Genomic DNA, 20,381 nt, shown 5'->3' with positions numbered 1-20,381 from the left:
CTCGATTCCTGGTGGGCTGCAGCTCAGCACAGTTTAGTTCCAACCCTGATTAAACACACCTGATCAAACTAATTGAGTCCTTCAGGCTTGTTTGAAACCTACAAGTAAAGCTCACACTAGAGTTTGAGCATGCGAAATTCTGTAGTACGGCGCTGCGAAAAGGGGAGGGATTTAACAAGATTATTAGACATTAAAAAAGCAAGCGATTGCTCCATATTTAACATTTCTGTCCAGAGAGGTCATGTTTTGATCCTCGATTGGTCTCACGCAGTCAAGTGATGCAATTTCACAGGTCAGAGTTCACCAAGCTTGAACTTTCCAATGCAGTGAACTGCGAAACTTGCCGCATGACCCTGCGTATTCGGTCTGGCGCTTTCGCGTGCGTATGAATGGAAGTCTATGGGAATTTTAAAGAAAACCCTTTGAATTTTCATAAAACACTATTGAATGTGTTTAAAATAACTGTATATGTTGTCTGTGTTATAATAAACACCTAAAAAAGAGGCGCTTTTTGTAATTTTTTTTATAAACTCAAATTTGAAAGTGTACCTTTTAGGTTCTGTGTGGTCTAGGGTGCTGTAATTAATTTTGGTGGTTCCTGCACACGTCTGTAATTATAGGAAAAAAGAACAATGTCTCCACCATAATCTGTGCAAAAGTTTTTGTACTCCAACTGATAAGAGGTGCTAATCAAGCCACAGGGAGCGATCATTGTCTTCATATTTCACTATTCTTTTGTTTGATCAAACATAATTCACTGTGTTTGGGCCACGTCAGACATATAAAAGGATTACTTATGTACATCACCTCAAAAACATTTTGAGCAGTGTTTCTCAACCACGTTCCTGGAGGAGCAGCAGCACTGCATGTTTTGGATGTCGCCTTCGTCTGTCACACCTATTACAGGTCTTCAGTCTCTGCTAATGAGGTGATGATCTGAATCATCTGTGTTTAGTTCAGGAGACATGGACAAATTCCAGAGCCGGTGGATGGGTTTCTATGCCGGCTGCGCATAGAGATCAATGTAATGCGTCCAGCGCGTAGGAATAAATATGGTTGTAGGTGATTGTATACATTGCAACAAATGAAAAGAGGTGCTTTTTTGTTGGAACAATGTTTTGGTCATGAGTTATTGGTCTGGAAAATACAAATCTATCAATCTGTTGCTAACTTTACTGCTACCAACCAGTCACTGGTAGGACACCTGACCCACCAGCCCGTTGTTAACTGCCCCCAACCAGTCACTGGTATGATACCTGACCCACCAGCCCGTTGTTAACTGCCCCCAACCAGTCACTGGTAGGACACCTGACCCACCAGCCCGTTGTTAACTGCCCCCAACCAGCCACTGGTATGATACCTGACCCACCAGCCCGTTGTTAACTGCCCCCAACCAGTCACTGGTAGGACACCTGACCCACCAGCCCGTTGTTAACTGCCCCCAACCAGCCACTGGTATGATACCTGACCCACCAGCCCGTTGTTAACTGCCCCCAACCAGTCACTGGTATGATACCTGACCCACCAGCCAGTTGTTAACTGCCCCCAACCAGCCACTGGTATGATACCTGACCCACCAGCCCGTTGTTAACTGCCCCCAACCAGCCACTGGTATGATACCTGACCCACCAGCCCGTTGTTAACTGCCCCCAACCAATCACTGGTATGATACCTGACCCACCAGCCAGTTGTTAACTGCCCCCAACCAGTAACTGGTATGATACCTGACCCACCAGCCAGTTGTTAACTGCCCCCAACCAGCCACTGGTATGATACCTGACCCACCAGCCCGTTGTTAACTGCCCCCAACCAGTCACTGGTATGATACCTGACCCACCAGCCAGTTGTTAACTGCCCCCAACCAGCCACTGGTATGATACCAGACCCACCAGCCAGTTGTTAACTGCCCCCAACCAGTCACTGGTATGATACCTGATCCACCAGCCCGTTCTTAACTGCCCCCAACCAGTCACTGGTATGATACCTGACCCACCAGCCCGTTGTTAACTGCCCCCAACCAGTCACTGGTATGATACCTGACCCACCAGCCCGTTGTTAACTGCCCCCAACCAGTCAGTGGTATGATACCTGACCCACCAGCCCGTTGTTAACTGCCCCCAACCAGTCACTGGTATGATACTTGACCCACCAGCCCGTTGTTAACTGCCCCCAACCAATCACTGGTATGATACCTGACCCACCAGCCAGTTGTTAACTGCCCCCAACCAGTCACTGGTATGATACCTGACCCACCAGCCAGTTGTTAACTGCCCCCAACCAGTCACTGGTATGATACTTGACCCACCAGCCAGTTGTTAACTGCCCCCAACCAATCACTGGTATGATACCTGACCCACCAGCCAGTTGTTAACTGCCCCCAACCAGTCACTGGTATGATACCTGACCCACCAGCCAGTTGTTAACTGCCCCCAACCAGTCACTGGTATGATACCTGACCCACCAGCCCGTTGTTAACTGCCCCCAACCAGCCACTGGTATGATACCAGACCCACCAGCCAGTTGTTAACTGCCCCCAACCAGTCACTGGTATGATACCTGACCCACCAGCCAGTTGTTAACTGCCCCCAACCAGCCACTGGTATGATACCTGACCCACCAGCCCGTTGTTAACTGCCCCCAACCAGTCAGTGGTATGATACCAGACCCACCAGCCAGTTGTTAACTGCCCCCAACCAGTCACTGGTAGGACACCTGACCCACCAGCCCGTTGTTAACTGCCCCCAACCAGCCACTGGTATGATACCTGACCCACCAGCCCGTTGTTAACTGCCCCCAACCAGTCACTGGTATGATACCTGACCCACCAGCCCGTTGTTAACTGCCCCCAACCAGTCACTGGTATGATACCTGACCCACCAGCCCGTTGTTAACTGCCCCCAACCAGTCACTGGTAGGACACCTGACCCACCAGCCCGTTGTTAACTGCCCCCAACCAGCCACTGGTATGATACCTGACCCACCAGCCCGTTGTTAACTGCCCCCAACCAGTCACTGGTAGGACACCTGACCCACCAGCCCGTTGTTAACTGCCCCCAACCAGCCACTGGTATGATACCTGACCCACCAGCCCGTTGTTAACTGCCCCCAACCAGTCACTGGTATGATACCTGACCCACCAGCCAGTTGTTAACTGCCCCCAACCAGCCACTGGTATGATACCTGACCCACCAGCCCGTTGTTAACTGCCCCCAACCAGTCACTGGTATGATACCTGACCCACCAGCCAGTTGTTAACTGCCCCCAACCAGCCACTGGTATGATACCTGACCCACCAGCCCCTTGTTAACTGCCCCCAACCAGCCACTGGTATGATACCTGACCCACCAGCCCGTTGTTAACTGCCCCCAACCAGCCACTGGTATGATACCTGACCCACCAGCCCGTTGTTAACTGCCCCCAACCAGTCACTGGTATGATACCTGACCCACCAGCCCGTTGTTAACTGCCCCCAACCAGTCACTGGTATGATACCTGACCCACCAGCCAGTTGTTAACTGCCCCCAACCAGTCACTGGTATGATACCTGACCCACCAGCCAGTTGTTAACTGCCCCCAACCAGTCACTGGTATGATACCTGACCCACCAGCCAGTTGTTAACTGCCCCCAACCAGTCACTGGTATGATACCTGATCCACCAGCCCGTTCTTAACTGCCCCCAACCAGTCACTGGTATGATACCTGACCCACCAGCCCGTTGTTAACTGCCCCCAACCAGCCACTGGTATGATACCTGACCCACCAGCCCGTTGTTAACTGCCCCCAACCAGCCACTGATAGGAAACCTGACCCACCATCCAGTTCCTAACAGCCACCAACCAGGCTCTGGTAAGTCACATGGCCAACCTGCCAGTTGTCAACTGCCAGGTTAAATGCGGCTGCCACTGGCAGGACATGCTACCCGACAGTTGGACACTGGCGGCTGCCAGCCACTGACAGGTCACGTTACCCACCATTGGCAGCTCCAGCGAGCCAGTTAAAGATAGAACCCTTACTGGGAGTTTTACCTGAATCCTGAAGTGCTTGACAAACCAATATCATTATGTTATTCAGTTTCTGTGAAAAAAAAAAAAATTAAGAAAGATTGATCTTAAAATTTAATGAGCAATAAATAAAAAGCTCGCAAATAATGCATGTACATGTTTTCTTTTCTTTTTTTAGGTTAGATCTGAATGCACTTTTGTTTAAATGTGAACAAATCCTGATTTTCCTGTCTTGTCTGTTGTAACAAACCCATGTGATCAGAAACTCCACCCTGTTGCAGCTCTGTACAAGGAAGAAAACAAATCACTGATCTGTGAGCGAAAGAAGAATTCTTTCAGGAAGAATTTTTGGGACGTTTGTTTCAAATTTATCTTTGATTCATTTTTGAACTGTAATTCAGAAAGTGAAAGTTATTTGAGCTTAAACTGTGAAAATGGCTTCGCTGAAAGTTTCCGTTGAAGATATTTCTTGTTCTGTGTGCTGTGAAATCTTCAAGGATCCTGTTATTTTATCCTGCTGTCACAGTTTCTGTAGAGAGTGTCTTCAGCAGTTCTGGAGAACTAAGGGCACTCGGGAGTGTGCTGTCTGCAGGAGAAGATCCTCTAGAGATGATCCTCCAAATAATCTTGTGTTAAGAAACTTGTGTGAATCATTTCATAAGGAGAGAAAAGAGAAACCTTCATCAGGATCAGAGGAGATCTGCAGTTTACACGGTGAGAAACTCAAGCTCTTCTGTCTGGAGGACAAGCAGCCGGTGTGTTTGGTGTGTGTAACCTCACAGCAACACGACAATCACAAATTCAGACCCATCGGTGAAGTTGTGCCTGCTTACAAGGTAAGACACTTTTTTTGTGTGTTTTTCACATATAAAGTAGTCATAAACCTCAATAATAGTAGGCCTGTATTGATGCAGTATTTCTTTTTGCCATTTTATTCCTCGTTTGACATATACTGTACGATGAAAAAGTATTTGCCTCTATATTGGTTTATAAAGTTATTGATCATCAATAAAAATAAAACATGAATCACTTTTGTACATGTAAAGGTTTGCTGTATGATTTTCCTCTGCAATAATGACTGTTCTTTGTAACCTTGATTGTATTTCAATGATAAGTCTCCTTTCACTTTTGCTTTGTGTGTTTCTGCTCAAGGTCTGTGCTTCGATTTTTCATGGTGTATTTCACTGCGTCCTCTAGTGTTCATGAGTGAGCACTGCAGCCGGAAAAATTAATAATCAGCATTCTTGACAGTGTCAGCCAATATTATCTGCCTGCAAAATTGAAGACTGCACTTTCAGGGCCGCATTCCTATAGGACCCTAAGTTTTTATGACAATGCTACCTACCGAGTCCGAGAACTAAAGTCAAAAAGCCCCCCCCCCCAAAAAAAAAGCCACATAAGCAGTTTTTCCACTCAAATTTAACTACATTAGTTTAATTTTTGTGTGTGCTTTTGTTTTTTACAGTTCCATTACACCCAAATAAAATGTTTTTATTGCAATTAAACCTGGTGCTAGGAATGTTGAGAAATTATTGGGTCTAAGTAGCATAATATAATAAATCAGGTAAAACTGAACTGCTCTCTGTGTCTGAAAATGATTAAGTTATTAAGAATAGAAATAAGCTATTGTTTATCAAGGAAAGTTTATGTCTGCAACCTCTCCCTTCTAATTCAGTTTATTTCCTCTATAATGGATTAATTTTTACTTTGATGCTGCTATGAATTTAGATTTATATTATCTGTTATAAATGTCCCAGAGTAAAATACGTTATTAAATCTTCTCATGAATGTACTGCCACCACCTGCTGGGTGGTGTAAATTTGATTAGAAATCTGTGCTACCTTTTAATAGATAAATTACAAATAATTGCATAATTTAATAATAATCAATTAAAATGCAATCTTCTTTGTGTTTTTTCTTTCTTTTTTTTTGCACTTTAAAAATAGAGTAAAAATTTTACTTTCACTTTTTAACAACACTTCTGGGGCCATCTCTGCACTGCACAGATACTGTAGATATTAAAAAGTTGTTATTATAATGACTTTATTTAATTAGTTTTCTATTTTGTTTAATCTGAATGATAAATAGAGCTAATAATATGTTGATAGACTTAAATGTATTTAAATATACCCTTTCATATATATATATATATATATATATATATATATATATATATATATATATATATATATATATATATATATATATATATATATATATATATTATAAAACTGAAAAGTAGAATGTGGATTATATGAATGTGTTTGTGAATCAGCTGTCCACTGTAAACAACCACAGTGTTAAAAAAAATGTGTAGAAATCTTTATTTGACAAACGCTGACAAGTACACACCAACTTCATCTGCAGTGTAGACAGCGACTGCAATAGACATTTAAAGTTCCATTTTCTTGTTTCAATGGGAAATCTGATCTGACAGAAAACAGCCATAGTCACAGTCCAACCGGAGTGGTACAAATGAGAGAGTGAAGCGCGGGGTTCTGTCCTCCAGCAGCTGAGAGATGCAACGACGTGTTGGGAGCCCTGTGGAGGAATCTATCCACCCGTCCTTCTGGTGTCCGGCAGCGGTTCTCCTGGCTGGCTGGCAGCATCTCTGGTCTCCTGCTTCGCTCCCGCTTCGGTGGACGGATGCAGGCTACGGCATCATGGCGGATCGCGGCGACTCCCCCGGGTTCTGTGGGATGGCTCCCTTCAGCGATTTCCCTTCCGGTGGTGAGCCCGGGCTCCCCTGCTCCTCCCCATGCTGGGAGACAGCAGCAGGCAGATCCTTTCCTTGCCAGCCTCAGGCCGCCCCAGCACTCTGAGCAGACGAACGAGTTTCTCCCCCACTCGGGTTAACTCCAGAACACTCGCCCCCCTCTCAGCGGCGAGGGCAACTGGACAACAAGTCCCTCCTTCTCCCAGGCTTCGGCACCACTGTAATGAAGTTCACGGCCCTTTGGCCGCCGGGAAGAAGAAGGCGGAGAACTGACGCAGTTTTAAAATATTTATTATTAACAGAGATGCCAGCTCCTCACAGAGACTGCCGTCTAAACCAAAACAAACAGGCGGCAGCTCCTCACGCAGACTGCTGTCTAAAGCCTGGTTTATACTTCTGCGTCAAGTGACCGGCCGTGCGTCAAGTGACCCGTAGCTGTGCGTTTATACGTCTGTTTGTCTGCATTAACACTTCCGAAACGCTAGTTGGCAGTCTGGTGTAAATGTTCCTCTGTTTCTTCGCTGCTGTTTTGCTTTTCCTGAACACTTCCGGGATGTACAAGTGGCTCAAACTCGCTCATTTTGAGGCAGGAACCGGCGGATGTGCAACAACTTTAACTATGAGGTAAACACAAAACAAAACTTTCCATCCGGAGCTTCTTCACGGGACTCCACACAATTGCTCCATTGGGCTTGCGCCATTCGCACACCTCTCGGTCCCGCCCAGACTCGTCAGCGCTACCAAGCCGATCAATCACAGAGCTTGCGCTACGTGTTGTTGCGACGTGTAGTTACATTTTTTGAGAGGTGCACGTCAGCTACGGGCTATGCGTCAATGGCGTAGCATACGTCGGCGTTTGACGCAGAAGTATAAATAAAACCAAAACAAACAGAAAACTTAAAGCAAAAGTAAAACAATATGTCCGGGCCTGGTCCTCTCTCGGCTTCCTCTGCCATTGTTTCTCCTCTTATAGTCCAGAGCTCCTTCCGTGGGATTCGAGGTCGGTGGGCACCACAGCTGTATTCACTTACGCGGCGGCCTCATTCCGTTCCCATGGCTTTCAGCCATGCCCCCTCGCCACAGACTCCAATTTAAAATATTATAATTTAGATTCATCTAATTCAAGCTGATTACCTTATAGATCGTGATTAGGTCTAATTTAGATTGATAAACCTAATAAATTCTTATTTTCAATTAATCGTTCATCGTTTACCCGAAGATGCTCAGAGTCAGTATGCTGGCCAGTTACATCTGCTCACGGATACATCCTCAACAGGTCTGATTCTTAGCAGATAAGCTAATTTCCTTTTAGTAAGAATAGACTGCCCCATGCTTGCTCATATTTAAAGAAAGTTTCATTTAGCTCTGGATTATTTCATACTAAGTCAGTGATTTTCAGAAATCATCAGGTCTCTAATGCTGTGTCTGCGCTCCATCCATTGAGCCTGAATGTATGACTAATCCTGGTCGTAGGATGCGGGAACATCAGCCTAAACAATCTACTAGACTTTAATGATTTCAGGAAAAATTAGAGTTAAACAAAAATTGTACATTTATTTGTCAGGCAAAGATTTTCCCATAGATATTTACATTAGATGTCGCCTACCCTGTTGTTGTCTATTGGAAGAAATGCGTCAATAGAGCCGCCATTTTAGTACAGGGTAGCGCTCCTTTGAAATGAATGCGGGACCAAGGTACAGTGGAGGACTGTGGCCATTCAGAGCCAAAGATAAACACATATATCTATGATCGGGAGTTTTACCGGAGGCCAGTATGCATTTTTTTTTTTAACTACGAAAATTATAATTCGACATCACTTTTCTATATTGATGGATCAGTGACCGCACGGGCATTCCTGACAAAAAGCTTGTCTTTGTGTATATGGAAATGTACTATCCACCCTCCCTGTTAAATTTGATCTAATCCGTGTCCTGAAACTTACCTCCTCTCCTGCATTCTCATACTGACGGAGGGAGCAATTCGTTTATGAATGAATCTCCGTTATGAACGACTCCTTCACTAGCCAACAATAATACAAGTTTCTGGCAGCGCAGCATCTCGTTGTCATATTTCTTTTGCATTGTTTTTTGATTTTATTCAACAAAACTAGCATAAGCCGAGTGTTTAGAGCGAGTTGGAGCTACTTTACCTTATGGTGAATGCAGTAAGTGACTGTTATCCTCAATATCGTTACCTGATCAGCACAAAAGTTCAGAACATACAAAAACAGAAAAAAACTTAATATTACCTATGAAATGTTCTGCTTTTGTGCTTTGTTTTTTTTTTGTTTTGTTTGCTCATTACTACACCCGTAGACAGCACTAAAGTCCCGCATCTTCACGTTGTAACACTGTCTTGACTAGTGCGGTTGAATGACATTTGTCCTGGGAGCACTGTACCAATGTGGCGGCGCTATTGACGCATGCCCTGGGTCCATATGCGATACCTAGTGGATATATCTATGAGATTTTCCATTCCAATTCATATAATTAAATGAAATAAGCCAATCAAGATTCTACAACATCAATTACTCTAAGATACATTTAAGAGTTGGAGATGAATACCTGACCATGTAGAAGTATTGCAGCATATAGGTCCTGATGCAGAGCTCAGAGACTTATACATTGCAACGGGGTATCATGTCTACAGGATCCCACAGACACTTCTGCACCCTTTGCCTAAATACTCAAATATCCAAAAATTCAAGACAGTAAAAGCTTCACCAAGACCCTTGCCTGGTCATGAGTTGATGCGAAGACCATTTTCCCTGGAGTGGAGCATCTGACAAGGATCTTATCAAAGTCAAAACCCAAATCAACTGATATAAGAAAGATTGTAAAATATTACATTGAAATTAGGACCACTTTACCAATCACACAAAGACATTTAAAATGACACCAGACATGAATATAAAGCCACAAGATACACCATATTAAAAACTTAGACATTCTGTGTGGAGCTGCTCTGGTTGAGAAGGTAAAGTCCAGGGAAAAGAGGGGGGCTCAGGATGCATGATCGAGACAACATGAACAGTTAGTTTTATAAACAACAGGGTAAAACTAATCAACAAGACAAAACTAATGTTAGCCGATCTCCACATTGTTCTCTTGTAAGGTTATTTGAACTTGATTTAAAGGACATCTCTGACATTTTTGAGTTACGGCATGTTATTGAGTTCATCTACTGAATTTGCTGTTATAAAATATGAATGTTCAAGAAAGCAAATCTTATATAACTAATAGAGCTGTAAATGTAATATATTATTTATATACATCATGTACTGTTGGTTTTTTATTTGAAAACACCTAATAAACATTTAAATTAATGTAAATTCCTCTTTGCCAGATATAATGAAAGCATCGAAAAAAATCGAATGAAAACTGAGGCAAAGAAATAAAAATAAACAATATGGAAGTGATGCTGCAGCAGCTGATAGACATCAGTTGAAGTATTAATACTGCTAAGTTTATTGTACAAATTGATAAGGACTGTTTAATATAGTGCTGGGGGATGTAAATATCCTGTTGCTTTTTAGAAATATTGCTGTTTTGTTAATCTAAACACACAATTTTCCCTGCATGGCAAATAGGTTTTCAACGTGTTTATTTTGGGTCCCGTTGATTGCTAATTAACAATAAAAACCTTTCTAAAAATGTATGTGTTGTTCATATGTTATTGTTCATATTTTACAAGTGTTACTTCTACTCCTAACAACCTGTTCTAAAAGAAAACAGTCACACTTCTCAAATGATTCAATTCAATTCAGCTTTCTTTGTATAGGGCTTTTAAAATGTCGATTGTGTCAAAGCAGCTTCACATAAATGGTCATAGTAACTGGAACAGTGTAGTTCAGTTTTTAGTGTTTAAGTTCAGTTCAGTTCAGTTTAGCTCAGTTCAGTGTGATTTAATCATTACTGAGAGTTCAAACACTGAAGAGCAAATTCATCGATGCGTAGCCCTACCGATCCTGAACCATGCGAGCCAGTGGCGACAGCGGAGAGGGAAAAAAAACTTTGAGAGAACCAGACTCAGTTGGGCACGACCATTTAAATTTCTCCACTGGCCAAAAGTCTCGTGCAGAGCTTCAGTCTCAGCGGTGGAGGCTGGAAGCTGGCTTCAGCGAAGACTCGTCTGTCACTGGAGCATCACTGGAATCAGTCTCATGTTCTCCACTCCCCCATGACCACCAGTGTAGCAGCAGCTCAGGATACAGCCTGATCCCGGATTATGGTAACCTTGGGATCATCTCGTCGCTGGTCTTGGATCCAATCAGTGACTCCGCATAATCTGAGGACCTCCGGATGAGTATCCCCAGGTGGAAATGGAGAACAAAGAGAATAATTAGCGTAGCTGCTGTTCATAGTGTATATAAACAAGATGTAGAAACTTGTGTGGAAACCCGCTAAGTGATGCACTGAGTGTATGCTTTACTAAACAGATAGGTCTTTAATCTAGTTTTGAACTGGGAGAGTGTGTCTGAGCCTCGGACGTTATCAGGAAGGCTATTCCAGAGTGTAGGAGCCATAAAGGAGAAGGCTCAACCTCCTTTACTCGACTTTGCTATTCTAGGTACTACCAGAAGCCCTGAATTTTGAGATCTTAAAGAGGGAGTTGGATTGTAGCGAGACAGAAGGTTGGTTAGATAAACAGGAGCTAGATTATTTAGAGCTTTATAGGTGAGAAGTAATATTTTAAATTCAATACGAAACTAAACAGGCAGCCAGTGTAAGGAGGATAACATTGGGGTGATATGATCATATTTTCTAGACCTGGTCAGAACTCTGGCTGATCCGGGAAATGGGCCTGGGCACGGTTCGGATAGCATGTGTGAGTACGCCCTTACTCACCTGTTGAGGTTATTGATCTGTTTTAAAAGAAACAAAAATGACAATTATTTTTGCTTCCTCAAACTTTCTTATCTTTCTTCTTAATTTGAGGAGTGTTGGTTTCTGAGAACCATGGACTTTCATAGTAGAAAAAAATAGTATGGAAGCCCAAGTGTGCCAGAAACCAACATTTTTCTAAATGTCTTCTTTTGTGTTTGCAGAATGATGATAAAATGTTCACTTTTCGGTGAACTATCCCTTTACTTTGAGATAAATGGGAGTGTGTGAGAGTCTGGTATTTCCATATGGAATTAGGCAGGGCTCCGCCCAGAAGATCGACAAGTGACCATCCTCCTGTAGACCCTTCCACCACCTGCAGGAGGAACCATAAGGTCCCAGTGATTGTAAACAAGGTGGTGGTCAGAGCCAGTACCGAAACAACTCAATCATCAGACACTGAAACTGGCTTCTGTGGCATGGTATGTCAGCTCACTGATAGAGATGGAGTCAGATCTTGTACAAGAGGTTGGACTGTACGAACTAAACTTCCACGCTCAGTTGTGGGCTGCAGAACTTAACTTCCTGTGAAAGGATGGACTTTCTTCTACTCTGGAGTTGTCCATGCTGAAAGGTGATGCTGATAAGGGTTGGCTTTTAGTTCTCCAAGATTTTGTCCAGATTTTGCAGATTTTGTCCAGGTAGTGGAACCCTGCACCAGCTCTATACCTTCATTAGTGTGCTCAAGGGTTCATGGGAGTATAACGGACCTGTCCACATGTATTTTGCATTACCCGTGTGCCTCATGGCATGGATTATGGTGTCAGAGGCACTCTGTAAGACCTGTCTGGTCCCTGTATGAACAGAGCAGATTGGTTTGCATTGCCGGCATAAAGTCAGACTTGTTTCCAGTGCCTGTAAGACTCTATCAGGGCTGCCCTTTGCCCTTTTGACTGGTTCTGTTCAATATTTTGATTGACAGAATTTGTAGGCACAGCTTTGAGCCAGAGGGGATCTGGTTTGGGGACCAACAACAGGACTTCATCTTTAGTTGATGTTGTCCTGTTGGCTCCATCAAACATGGACCTTCAGCATGCACTGCTACGATTGCTGCCAAGTGTTAATGGTGATGAAAATGAGTACCTTCAAGTTCGAGGCCATGGTGCTCAACTGGAATTATGTCACCGGCCATCTCCAGGTCAGAGGAGACTCCTTACCACAGCTGGATTGACCATGTCTCCCTGCATGTTTGGTAATGCCTCGAGATCATGCCGGAAGAGTTGGAGAAAATGACTGGGAGAATGCTGCCCGCATGATCCGGCCCCAGAGTGGCAGAAGATGAATGGATAGATGGGGGCAAATACTTTTTCACAGTCCTGTATTGTGGTATTCTATAGTTTATAAAGTATTGTTGTTCTGTGTTTGCTTTTTCATTTCAGGAGGAGCTCAATACTGCACTGAAGACCACACAAAAAAAGTTTGAACAAAATGAAGAAATGAAAGTAGAGTTTGAGAAAACAGTTCAACACATCACGGTAAGAAAATACAATGAAGAGTTGTTTTTATTCCCACTTTAATCACATATGCAAATATGATTATTAATTATATTAACTGTAATTTACATTGGGTTCTTATTTTATTATGCTATATTTCGGGTATCTGTTTATCTCCAATATCATTGATGAGAAATGTTGATGTGAGCTGCTTTAGATGACTGAGGTGTCTGTGGTTTTCTTTTAGGCTCAAGCCGATGACACCGAGCATCAGATTAAACAGCAGTTTGAGAAGCTTCATCAGTTTCTCCGAGATGAAGAAGAAGCTACAATCACTGCACTGAGGGAGGAAGAGGAGCAGAAGAAGCAGATGATGAAGGAGAAGCTGGAGGAGATCAACACACACATCTCAGCTCTTTCACACACGATCAGAGACACGGAGGAGATGCTAAAAGCCAATGACGTCTGCTTTCTGAAGGAGTTTGCAGGCTCAATGAAAAGGTGAGTGATCTGCTGCTATCTCTGCTCTCTCTGCTTCTGAAGCCAAAGCCACTGTCGTTCTGACTCCTGAATGTTCTTCCAGAGTCCAGATCTCACAGCCGGATACACAGATGCCTTCTGGAGCTTTGATTAATGTGTCTCAGTACTTGGGGAACCTGCAGTACAGAGTCTGGAGGAAGATGGAGGACATCGTCCACTACAGTAAGAGTCCACACTACAGATCTGCACAGACAGTGTTCATGACACTGAAGTTTTAGACTTGTTGGGTTGCAGAAACTTTGATCTAGAGCACCTATCACAGAGTACACTAGCTCATGAACCCCCAGTACTGGGAAAAACCCATACACTCAGTCATTTCCACACACACATACACTACGGCCAGTTTTGTTTATGCAATTCACCTATAGCCCATATCTTTGGACTGTGGGGGAAACTGGAGCACCTGGAGGAATAGCCCACAAAGCCAGGGAGAACATGGAAACTCCACACAGAAATGCCTCTTGGCCCAGCCGTCACTGGAGCCGCGTTAATCAGCTCAAGGATGTGGCTTTTAAATGCTCCAGTTTTGATGTATCTGTGTTTGCACTTGGTGAACAGCGATTAACAGTGGTAAACTGATGACATTCATGGCTAATCACGGTCATTTCTATTGAGCACATGTTGAGTATGTCCTCAACAGCGCTCAAATGTTAGCGAGAAATGGACGTTTCTAAAATTTCAGTACTGATTGATACTGAACTCAATATTTTAGACAACCCTGCTACTAATAACACTGACAGTGAACAGAGAAAAATAAAAAAATTGAGCCATAATAATCTGTGTATGGTTTACTCAGTGAACATGACAATAAAAGCGGCTGTTGATTGTGTCTTTTCAGCTCCTGTGATTCTGGACCCAAACACTGCTCATCCAAGTCTTGTCCTGTCTGAAGATCTGATCAGTCTGAGAAAGACTGAGGATGAACATTCATTTCCTGATAATCCAGAGAGATTTGACTGTTTTGAGTGTGTTCTGGGGTCAGAGGGTTTTAGCTTAGGAAAACACTGCTGGGATGTGGAGGTGAAAGAGAATCAATTGTGGAGTGTCGGAGTAACCACAGAGTCAAACCAGAGGAAGGGAAAGGCTTTCTTTAACACTGATACCTGTAGTGTGTTATATAAGGAGGATAGTCAGGATGAGCTGAATGATGAGAATGTGAAGGAAGATGATGAAGAGGATGTGGAGGATGAAGAAGATGAGGATTATGATGTAGAGGATGATGAAGATGAGGATGAAGCAGAGGATTTACTGAGTGTGTCCAATTGTTTTCATGTTGAACAGAAGCTGGAGTGTGTGAGAGTTGAGCTGGACTGTGATGAAGGAACTGTGTGTTTCTCTGATCCTGTAACAGACACACATCTACACACATTCACAGCCACCTTCACTGACACCGTCTTTCCTTTCTTTATTTCTGATGACCCTCTGAGCATCCTCCCAGGAAAAGATCTGTGAATGTTTCACTTGCAATTCTGCATCTTGTTTCATCTTGTAATCCACATCAATTCGATTAATGTTTATTATAAAAGCGCTTTTCACAATGTGTTAAAGCAGCTTTATCTAGATGAAGAAAAGAGAATAAAAAGCTATGACAGTATTTCAGATTGTAAAACGAAATGTATTAATACTATATTTCATTCATTTTCTTTTCGGCTTAGTCCCTTTATTAATCAGGGGCCGCCACAACGAAATGAACCACCAACTTATCCAGCATATGTTTCACGCAGCGGATGCCGTTCCAGCTGCAACCCATCACTGGGAAACATCCATACACACTCATACACAACGGACAATTTACCCTACCCAATTCACCTGTACAGCATGTCTTTGGACTGTGAGGGATACCAGAGCACCCGGAGGAAACCCACGCGAACGCAGGGAGAACTCCATGCAGAAACGCCAACTGACCCAGCCTAGACTTGAACCAGCGACCTTCTTGCTGCAAGGTGACAGCACTACCTACTGCGCCACTGTGTTGCCTTATACTATATTTATGTTCTACATATTACTGAAGCAATTCAATCGGTTCATTCCGCTGTGGCGACCCCAGATTAATAAAGGGGCTAAGCCGAAAAGAAAATGAATAAATGAATATTACGAAAGTCAGGAAATTTAATAGCATCTCTTTCTCCATTCACCATGCTGGAGAGGAACAGACTGCGCATAGCAAAAAAATCGGACAATAGGACAGTGTCAAAAATACACACACACTCGTGGCCAGGGGGAGTCGTACGTGAAAGAGGATTTGCACACTCCTATACATTTGCAAATGGAGTTTTGCATTTGTGAAACGTATTGCATGATAATGTATTTTTATTTTGTGCACGTGAATTGTTTTTGTGAATATGTACAAATATTTTACACACGTGAATTTGGTTTCATGAATGTGAATTTGGCTACGCATGTGTAAATAGTGCCTTTAGTGTGATTCTATTCTGTTTCCATACATTCCAGCATATCAGGCGGGGATGATGGTACTGCAGAGTGCTTGTGTAGTTCTAGTTAAATTAAAACTTCAATATAAATGCCACTACTGAAGATCAGTTTAGTTCAGATCAGTTTAATACAAGTCACTGCTGAAGACACTGATCCACCAATGCACAGCTCTGCTAGCTCCGTAAAGGAACCAAATCTTCACCAATTGACAAAAAGGAAGAACAAATCTTAGGAGAAACCTGGTTAGATGTGCAGACTGAGGATAAAGGAAGGTGTATATGCAAGCTGAGACTGCGTGTAATGCTTTTAATCTGTACCCCTAACCCTGGCCCTCACAGTGACGTCAATAGGTCTATTGAGTGCTTGTGTCTGAGACTGCATGTCTAGATATGGCATGTACAAGTCTGCAGCCAGATGCTAATAGTTTTACTTTCTTTTAATGTCTGTGAACTAATAATGTTGTTGACCAACGCCACCTCCTGGACTGATTATTTAAAGCATGCAGCTGCTGCGGGCCATTGTGTTTTACCCTTGCTGTTAAATAATAGTAATAAATAAATTGTAATGCAGTGCTTCTTTCTCTGTGTGAGTCTTATTTATCTTAACTTGTGTTATTTAAGTAGAAATCAGGTTTAAAGGGGTGGCGGAGGGATGCTGAAAGTCGAGAGAATATGGCGGTCGGACATGCTCGGTTATTTATAGGGATTTGGTCCTAAAGATCTCCTATTTTACCCCTGTTCCAAGATGAAGCATAAGTCTTTTTATTATATGCTGCTAAATATGTAAATTTTGGGGTCTGAGGAAATTGTAGCTGTTTTTGTTGCCTGTGCATTTAAATGCAAATGAGCTGGATCTGTTCCCGCCCACTGTTATGTGCATGCCTGTTTCTCCTGCTGCGTCACATCAGATAAACAGCAGTCGGTGACAGAGACAAGTGGATGAAGCAGAGATACAGTTTATAATGTAATTTGATGTATTTGTGGTGGAGTTTATTTAGGCCTTTTTGCAATGATGAGCCACACAAATGCTTTTAAATGCTTAAGTTCGCAGTACACACACACACACGTTTAGCTTTGCACTGTTTTTGCATGTCTACTTGCATCATTTGTAACAGGATACTAGTTATTATACACTGCTGTATGGATATCCTTTATGCTACTGAACAAAATAAACCAGATTTAATGTCAACAAACCAAGACTCCTTTTTCTTTGCAAATCCTGTAATGTGGACATGTTTATATGTGTTACTATGGACACATAAATACACGCCTGTCAATCAATTTGGTGGGCGAAGAATACCAAGCGGTTTTTACCCATCAGGGTTTGCTTGACAGAGTCAACATAAATAAAGAGCATGTGTAATTGCAGCTTGTAAAGCTCATGTCAACATGTTTTGACATGATCGATCATCAACCTGGTTTGAATCCAACGTCTGATGAACTCGTTTTCATCCCCCCCCCCCCCCACTACGTCAGATTGGAAATAATTTTATTTTTAATAGAAAGGAAATATTTTGCTTTAAAAATGAAATTAATGAAATAGTCAGAAGTGCCTCGTGGGTATTTATTAAGGTTTAGCCTATTTCATGTGTATAAACAGCATCTAAATAGTGATTTTAAATGTTCCATAAACAGTTGTTGCCACCTGGTGTTAAACGTTGACGGCATCTTAATAAAACTCATTTGTATTTACAATGTTAGTCACCCTGCTTCACCCATATTCTCTGACCTCATGGCCCCATTCCAAAATATTTAATAGATGGCACATCCCTTAATAAAGGTGCTTCCCTCTCTGTAAAAAGCACCTATATATTTTCCTCTTAGCAAATAGTCGCCCATTATATTAGTATTGGTTAAATATTAGTATTGGGCAATGCAGTGGCGCAGTAGGTAGTGCTGTTGCCTCACAGCAAGAAGGTCGCTGGTTTGAGCCTCGACTGGGTCAGTTGGCGTTTCTGTGTGGAGTTTGCATGTTCTCCCTGTGTTCGCGTGGGTTTCCTCCAGGTGCTCCGGTTTCCCCCACAGTCCAAAGACATGCGATACAGGTGAATTGGGTAGGCTAAATTGTTCGTAGTGTATGAGTGTGTGTGTGAATGTGTGTGTGGATGTTTCCCAGAGATGGGCTGCAGCTTGAAGGGCATTCGCTGCATATAAACTTGCTGGATAAGTTGGCAGTTCATTCTGCTGTGGCGACCCCGGATTAATAAAGGGACTAAGCAGACAAGAAAATGAATGAATGATTAATATTAGGATTATTATTATTATTATATTTACATTTTCAGAAAATGACACCATCAATCAAAAAAACTCCGATTTTTTTTCTTTTCTTCTTTTTTTAACTAAACTGAATAAACCGTAATTTAAGAGCAGAAACATCAGTGTTGAAATAACCCACGCTGAATTGAGCAGACTGTAGTGTAGTAGTGGTCATAGATCAAAATAAGTGGACCAGTGGATTTAGCTAACGCCAGAGAAAAAAGGAGAGAGAGGCATCTTTATTGAGGCATGTTCCATGGACACACATGATGAGGAGAATGAGGGCATAGAAGAAGACTTTATAGTAACGTTAGAAGAGCAAGCTAATGTTAACCAGGCTAACGGCAACGCAGCGCAGACTGGATTCATCAGTCAGTTCAATTCAGCTTTATTTACAGTGTAGATTGTGTCAAAGCAGCTTCAAATAGAAGATCATAGTAAATTGGAACGGTGTGGTTCAGTTTTCAGTGTTGAAGTTCAGTTCAGTTTAGCTCAATTCAGTGTGGTTGAATAATCACTACTGAGAGTCCAAACACTGAAGAGCGAATCCATTGATGAGCAGCTTTACAGAACCCGAGTCATGCAAGCTAGAGGCAACAGCGGACAGGAAAAAAATTTTTTTCACCAATTGGCGAAAGCGAAATAAAAAAAACCTAGAGAGAAACCAGGCTTAGTTGGGCATGACTATTTCCATTTCTCCACTGGCCAAACGTCTTGTGCAGAACTGCATTCAAGGTGCCAGAGGCAGGAAGCTGAACCTCAGCAAAGAGTCGTCTGTCCCTGGAGCGTCACAGGAATCAGTCTCATGCTTTCCACTCCTTCATGACCACCACAGCAGCTGCTCAGGATACGGCCTGGTCCAAGATATGGAAACCTTGGGGTCATCTCGTCATCATCTTGGCCTCGGGATGAGTATCCCCAGGTGGAAATAGAGAATCAAGAGAATGATTAGAGTATCGTGTGTCTGAATTGGAGAGACAGACAGAAAAAGGAGAGAGAGAGAGAGAGAGTAAGATTTGATTTTTAAACAACTTTATTTACAAATACCTAACTTACATTAATTTCCAAATAACACATCACAATTCAAATTAACCAGCCATTTTAAAAAGCAAAAACATAATTTTTCATCATCAATTTTACACAGAGCATCATGGTTACACTATTTCAACTCAAAATTAGAAAGATCACTCATAACTTTGTAAAACCTGAAGTCAGTTGAAATTCTTGCCTGAAGTAATGCTTTAAAGACAATTACAACATTGTCATTGCCTTTCTGCTCCATTTTGCTTCTCCTACTCAAGCAGATTGCCTGTCCAAGTATAAAGTCCAATAGCTGAAATTCAACATGTTTCTTTTGTGTATATTTAAAACCAATATTAAACATTTCAGGGTAAAAATACTCAGCAAAAATTTCACACATTCCTTGTTCCATTGCAAACAGCGGTTTAAGTGGGACACATTGCATAGAAACATGAAATACAGTTTCTTTTTGAGAACAAAAATGACAACCGGAGTCTTTCTTTAAATCTAAATTGAAACGAATGAATTCACTGCAATAGCCCCATGCAGGATTCTCCACTGCAAATCTCCAGTTCTTTTTGATAATGGTGGCTCTTCAGTACTCTTCATTCAGGTCTTACATTATCTTCCAGTTTTAAAACAGAACGCCAAGGGGTAGCACCTCTTTTATCAAGTGTTTTCCTATTAAGAATTAACACACACATTTTATATAAATCTTTCTTTGTACAAGTAAAAAAAAGCAACACATGAAAACTTTTCCTTTTGAAAATAATTTCCTGAACACTCTTCAAAATTTGGTTGAAATATCGAACAAGGAAAAAGGTCTTCTCTGTCACAGAGAAATAGAGAGAGAAATCCCCTGAACAGGAGAGAGGCAGGAGAGAAGTCTGGAAACTCCGAAATCTGATCTGGCAGCTCATTTTACCGACCCCATGCCTCAACCGCCCTCATTCCCCGTTGGCTGTGCACTTTCACTTTCTTCCACGACTCCCTAACCCTCTTCACTTTCGCCCTTGATATCAAGAGCAGATGCGGGAACCTTCAAGCGTCCTCTGTTCTTGCGGTCTTGAGTATTGGAGCTAAACTTTGGCTGTTGATG

The 20,381-nt window shown here is 42.4% G+C and overlaps 2 protein-coding genes across 3 annotated transcripts in view; both read left to right on the top strand.

The window, feature by feature from the left end:
• The window catches only part of engl (endoglin, like), a 449,904-nt gene that overhangs the window by 359,314 nt on the left and 70,209 nt on the right, over nt 1–20,381 (top strand). The window lies entirely within an intron of this gene.
• On the top strand, nt 4,232–16,576 carry si:ch73-106l15.2. Its single transcript, XM_087243632.1, has 5 exons — nt 4,232–4,838; nt 12,981–13,076; nt 13,282–13,535; nt 13,618–13,736; nt 14,413–16,576. Exons 1-5 carry the CDS (start codon nt 4,437–4,439, stop codon nt 15,024–15,026), a joined length of 1,485 nt encoding a protein of 494 aa, XP_087099758.1. The 5' UTR covers nt 4,232–4,436; the 3' UTR covers nt 15,027–16,576.

Source organism: Danio rerio, chromosome 3, assembly GCF_052040795.2.
Source record: "Danio rerio strain M-AB ecotype USA chromosome 3, GRCz13ab, whole genome shotgun sequence".
Taxonomy (NCBI): domain Eukaryota; kingdom Metazoa; phylum Chordata; class Actinopteri; order Cypriniformes; family Danionidae; genus Danio; species Danio rerio.
The sequence above is the reverse complement of the archived record's forward strand: the minus strand, read 5'-3'. Positions and strand labels throughout refer to the sequence as shown.

Coding starts and splice junctions, on each gene's coding strand:
- si:ch73-106l15.2 (XM_087243632.1), top strand. CDS start 4,437: ATGGCTTCGCTGAAAGTTTCCGTTGAAGATATTTCTTGTTCTGTGTGC. Junction 13,077..13,281: donor AAACAGTTCAACACATCACG/GTAAGAAAATAC, acceptor GTTTTCTTTTAG/GCTCAAGCCGATGACACCGA. Junction 13,737..14,412: donor GGAGGACATCGTCCACTACA/GTAAGAGTCCAC, acceptor GTGTCTTTTCAG/CTCCTGTGATTCTGGACCCA.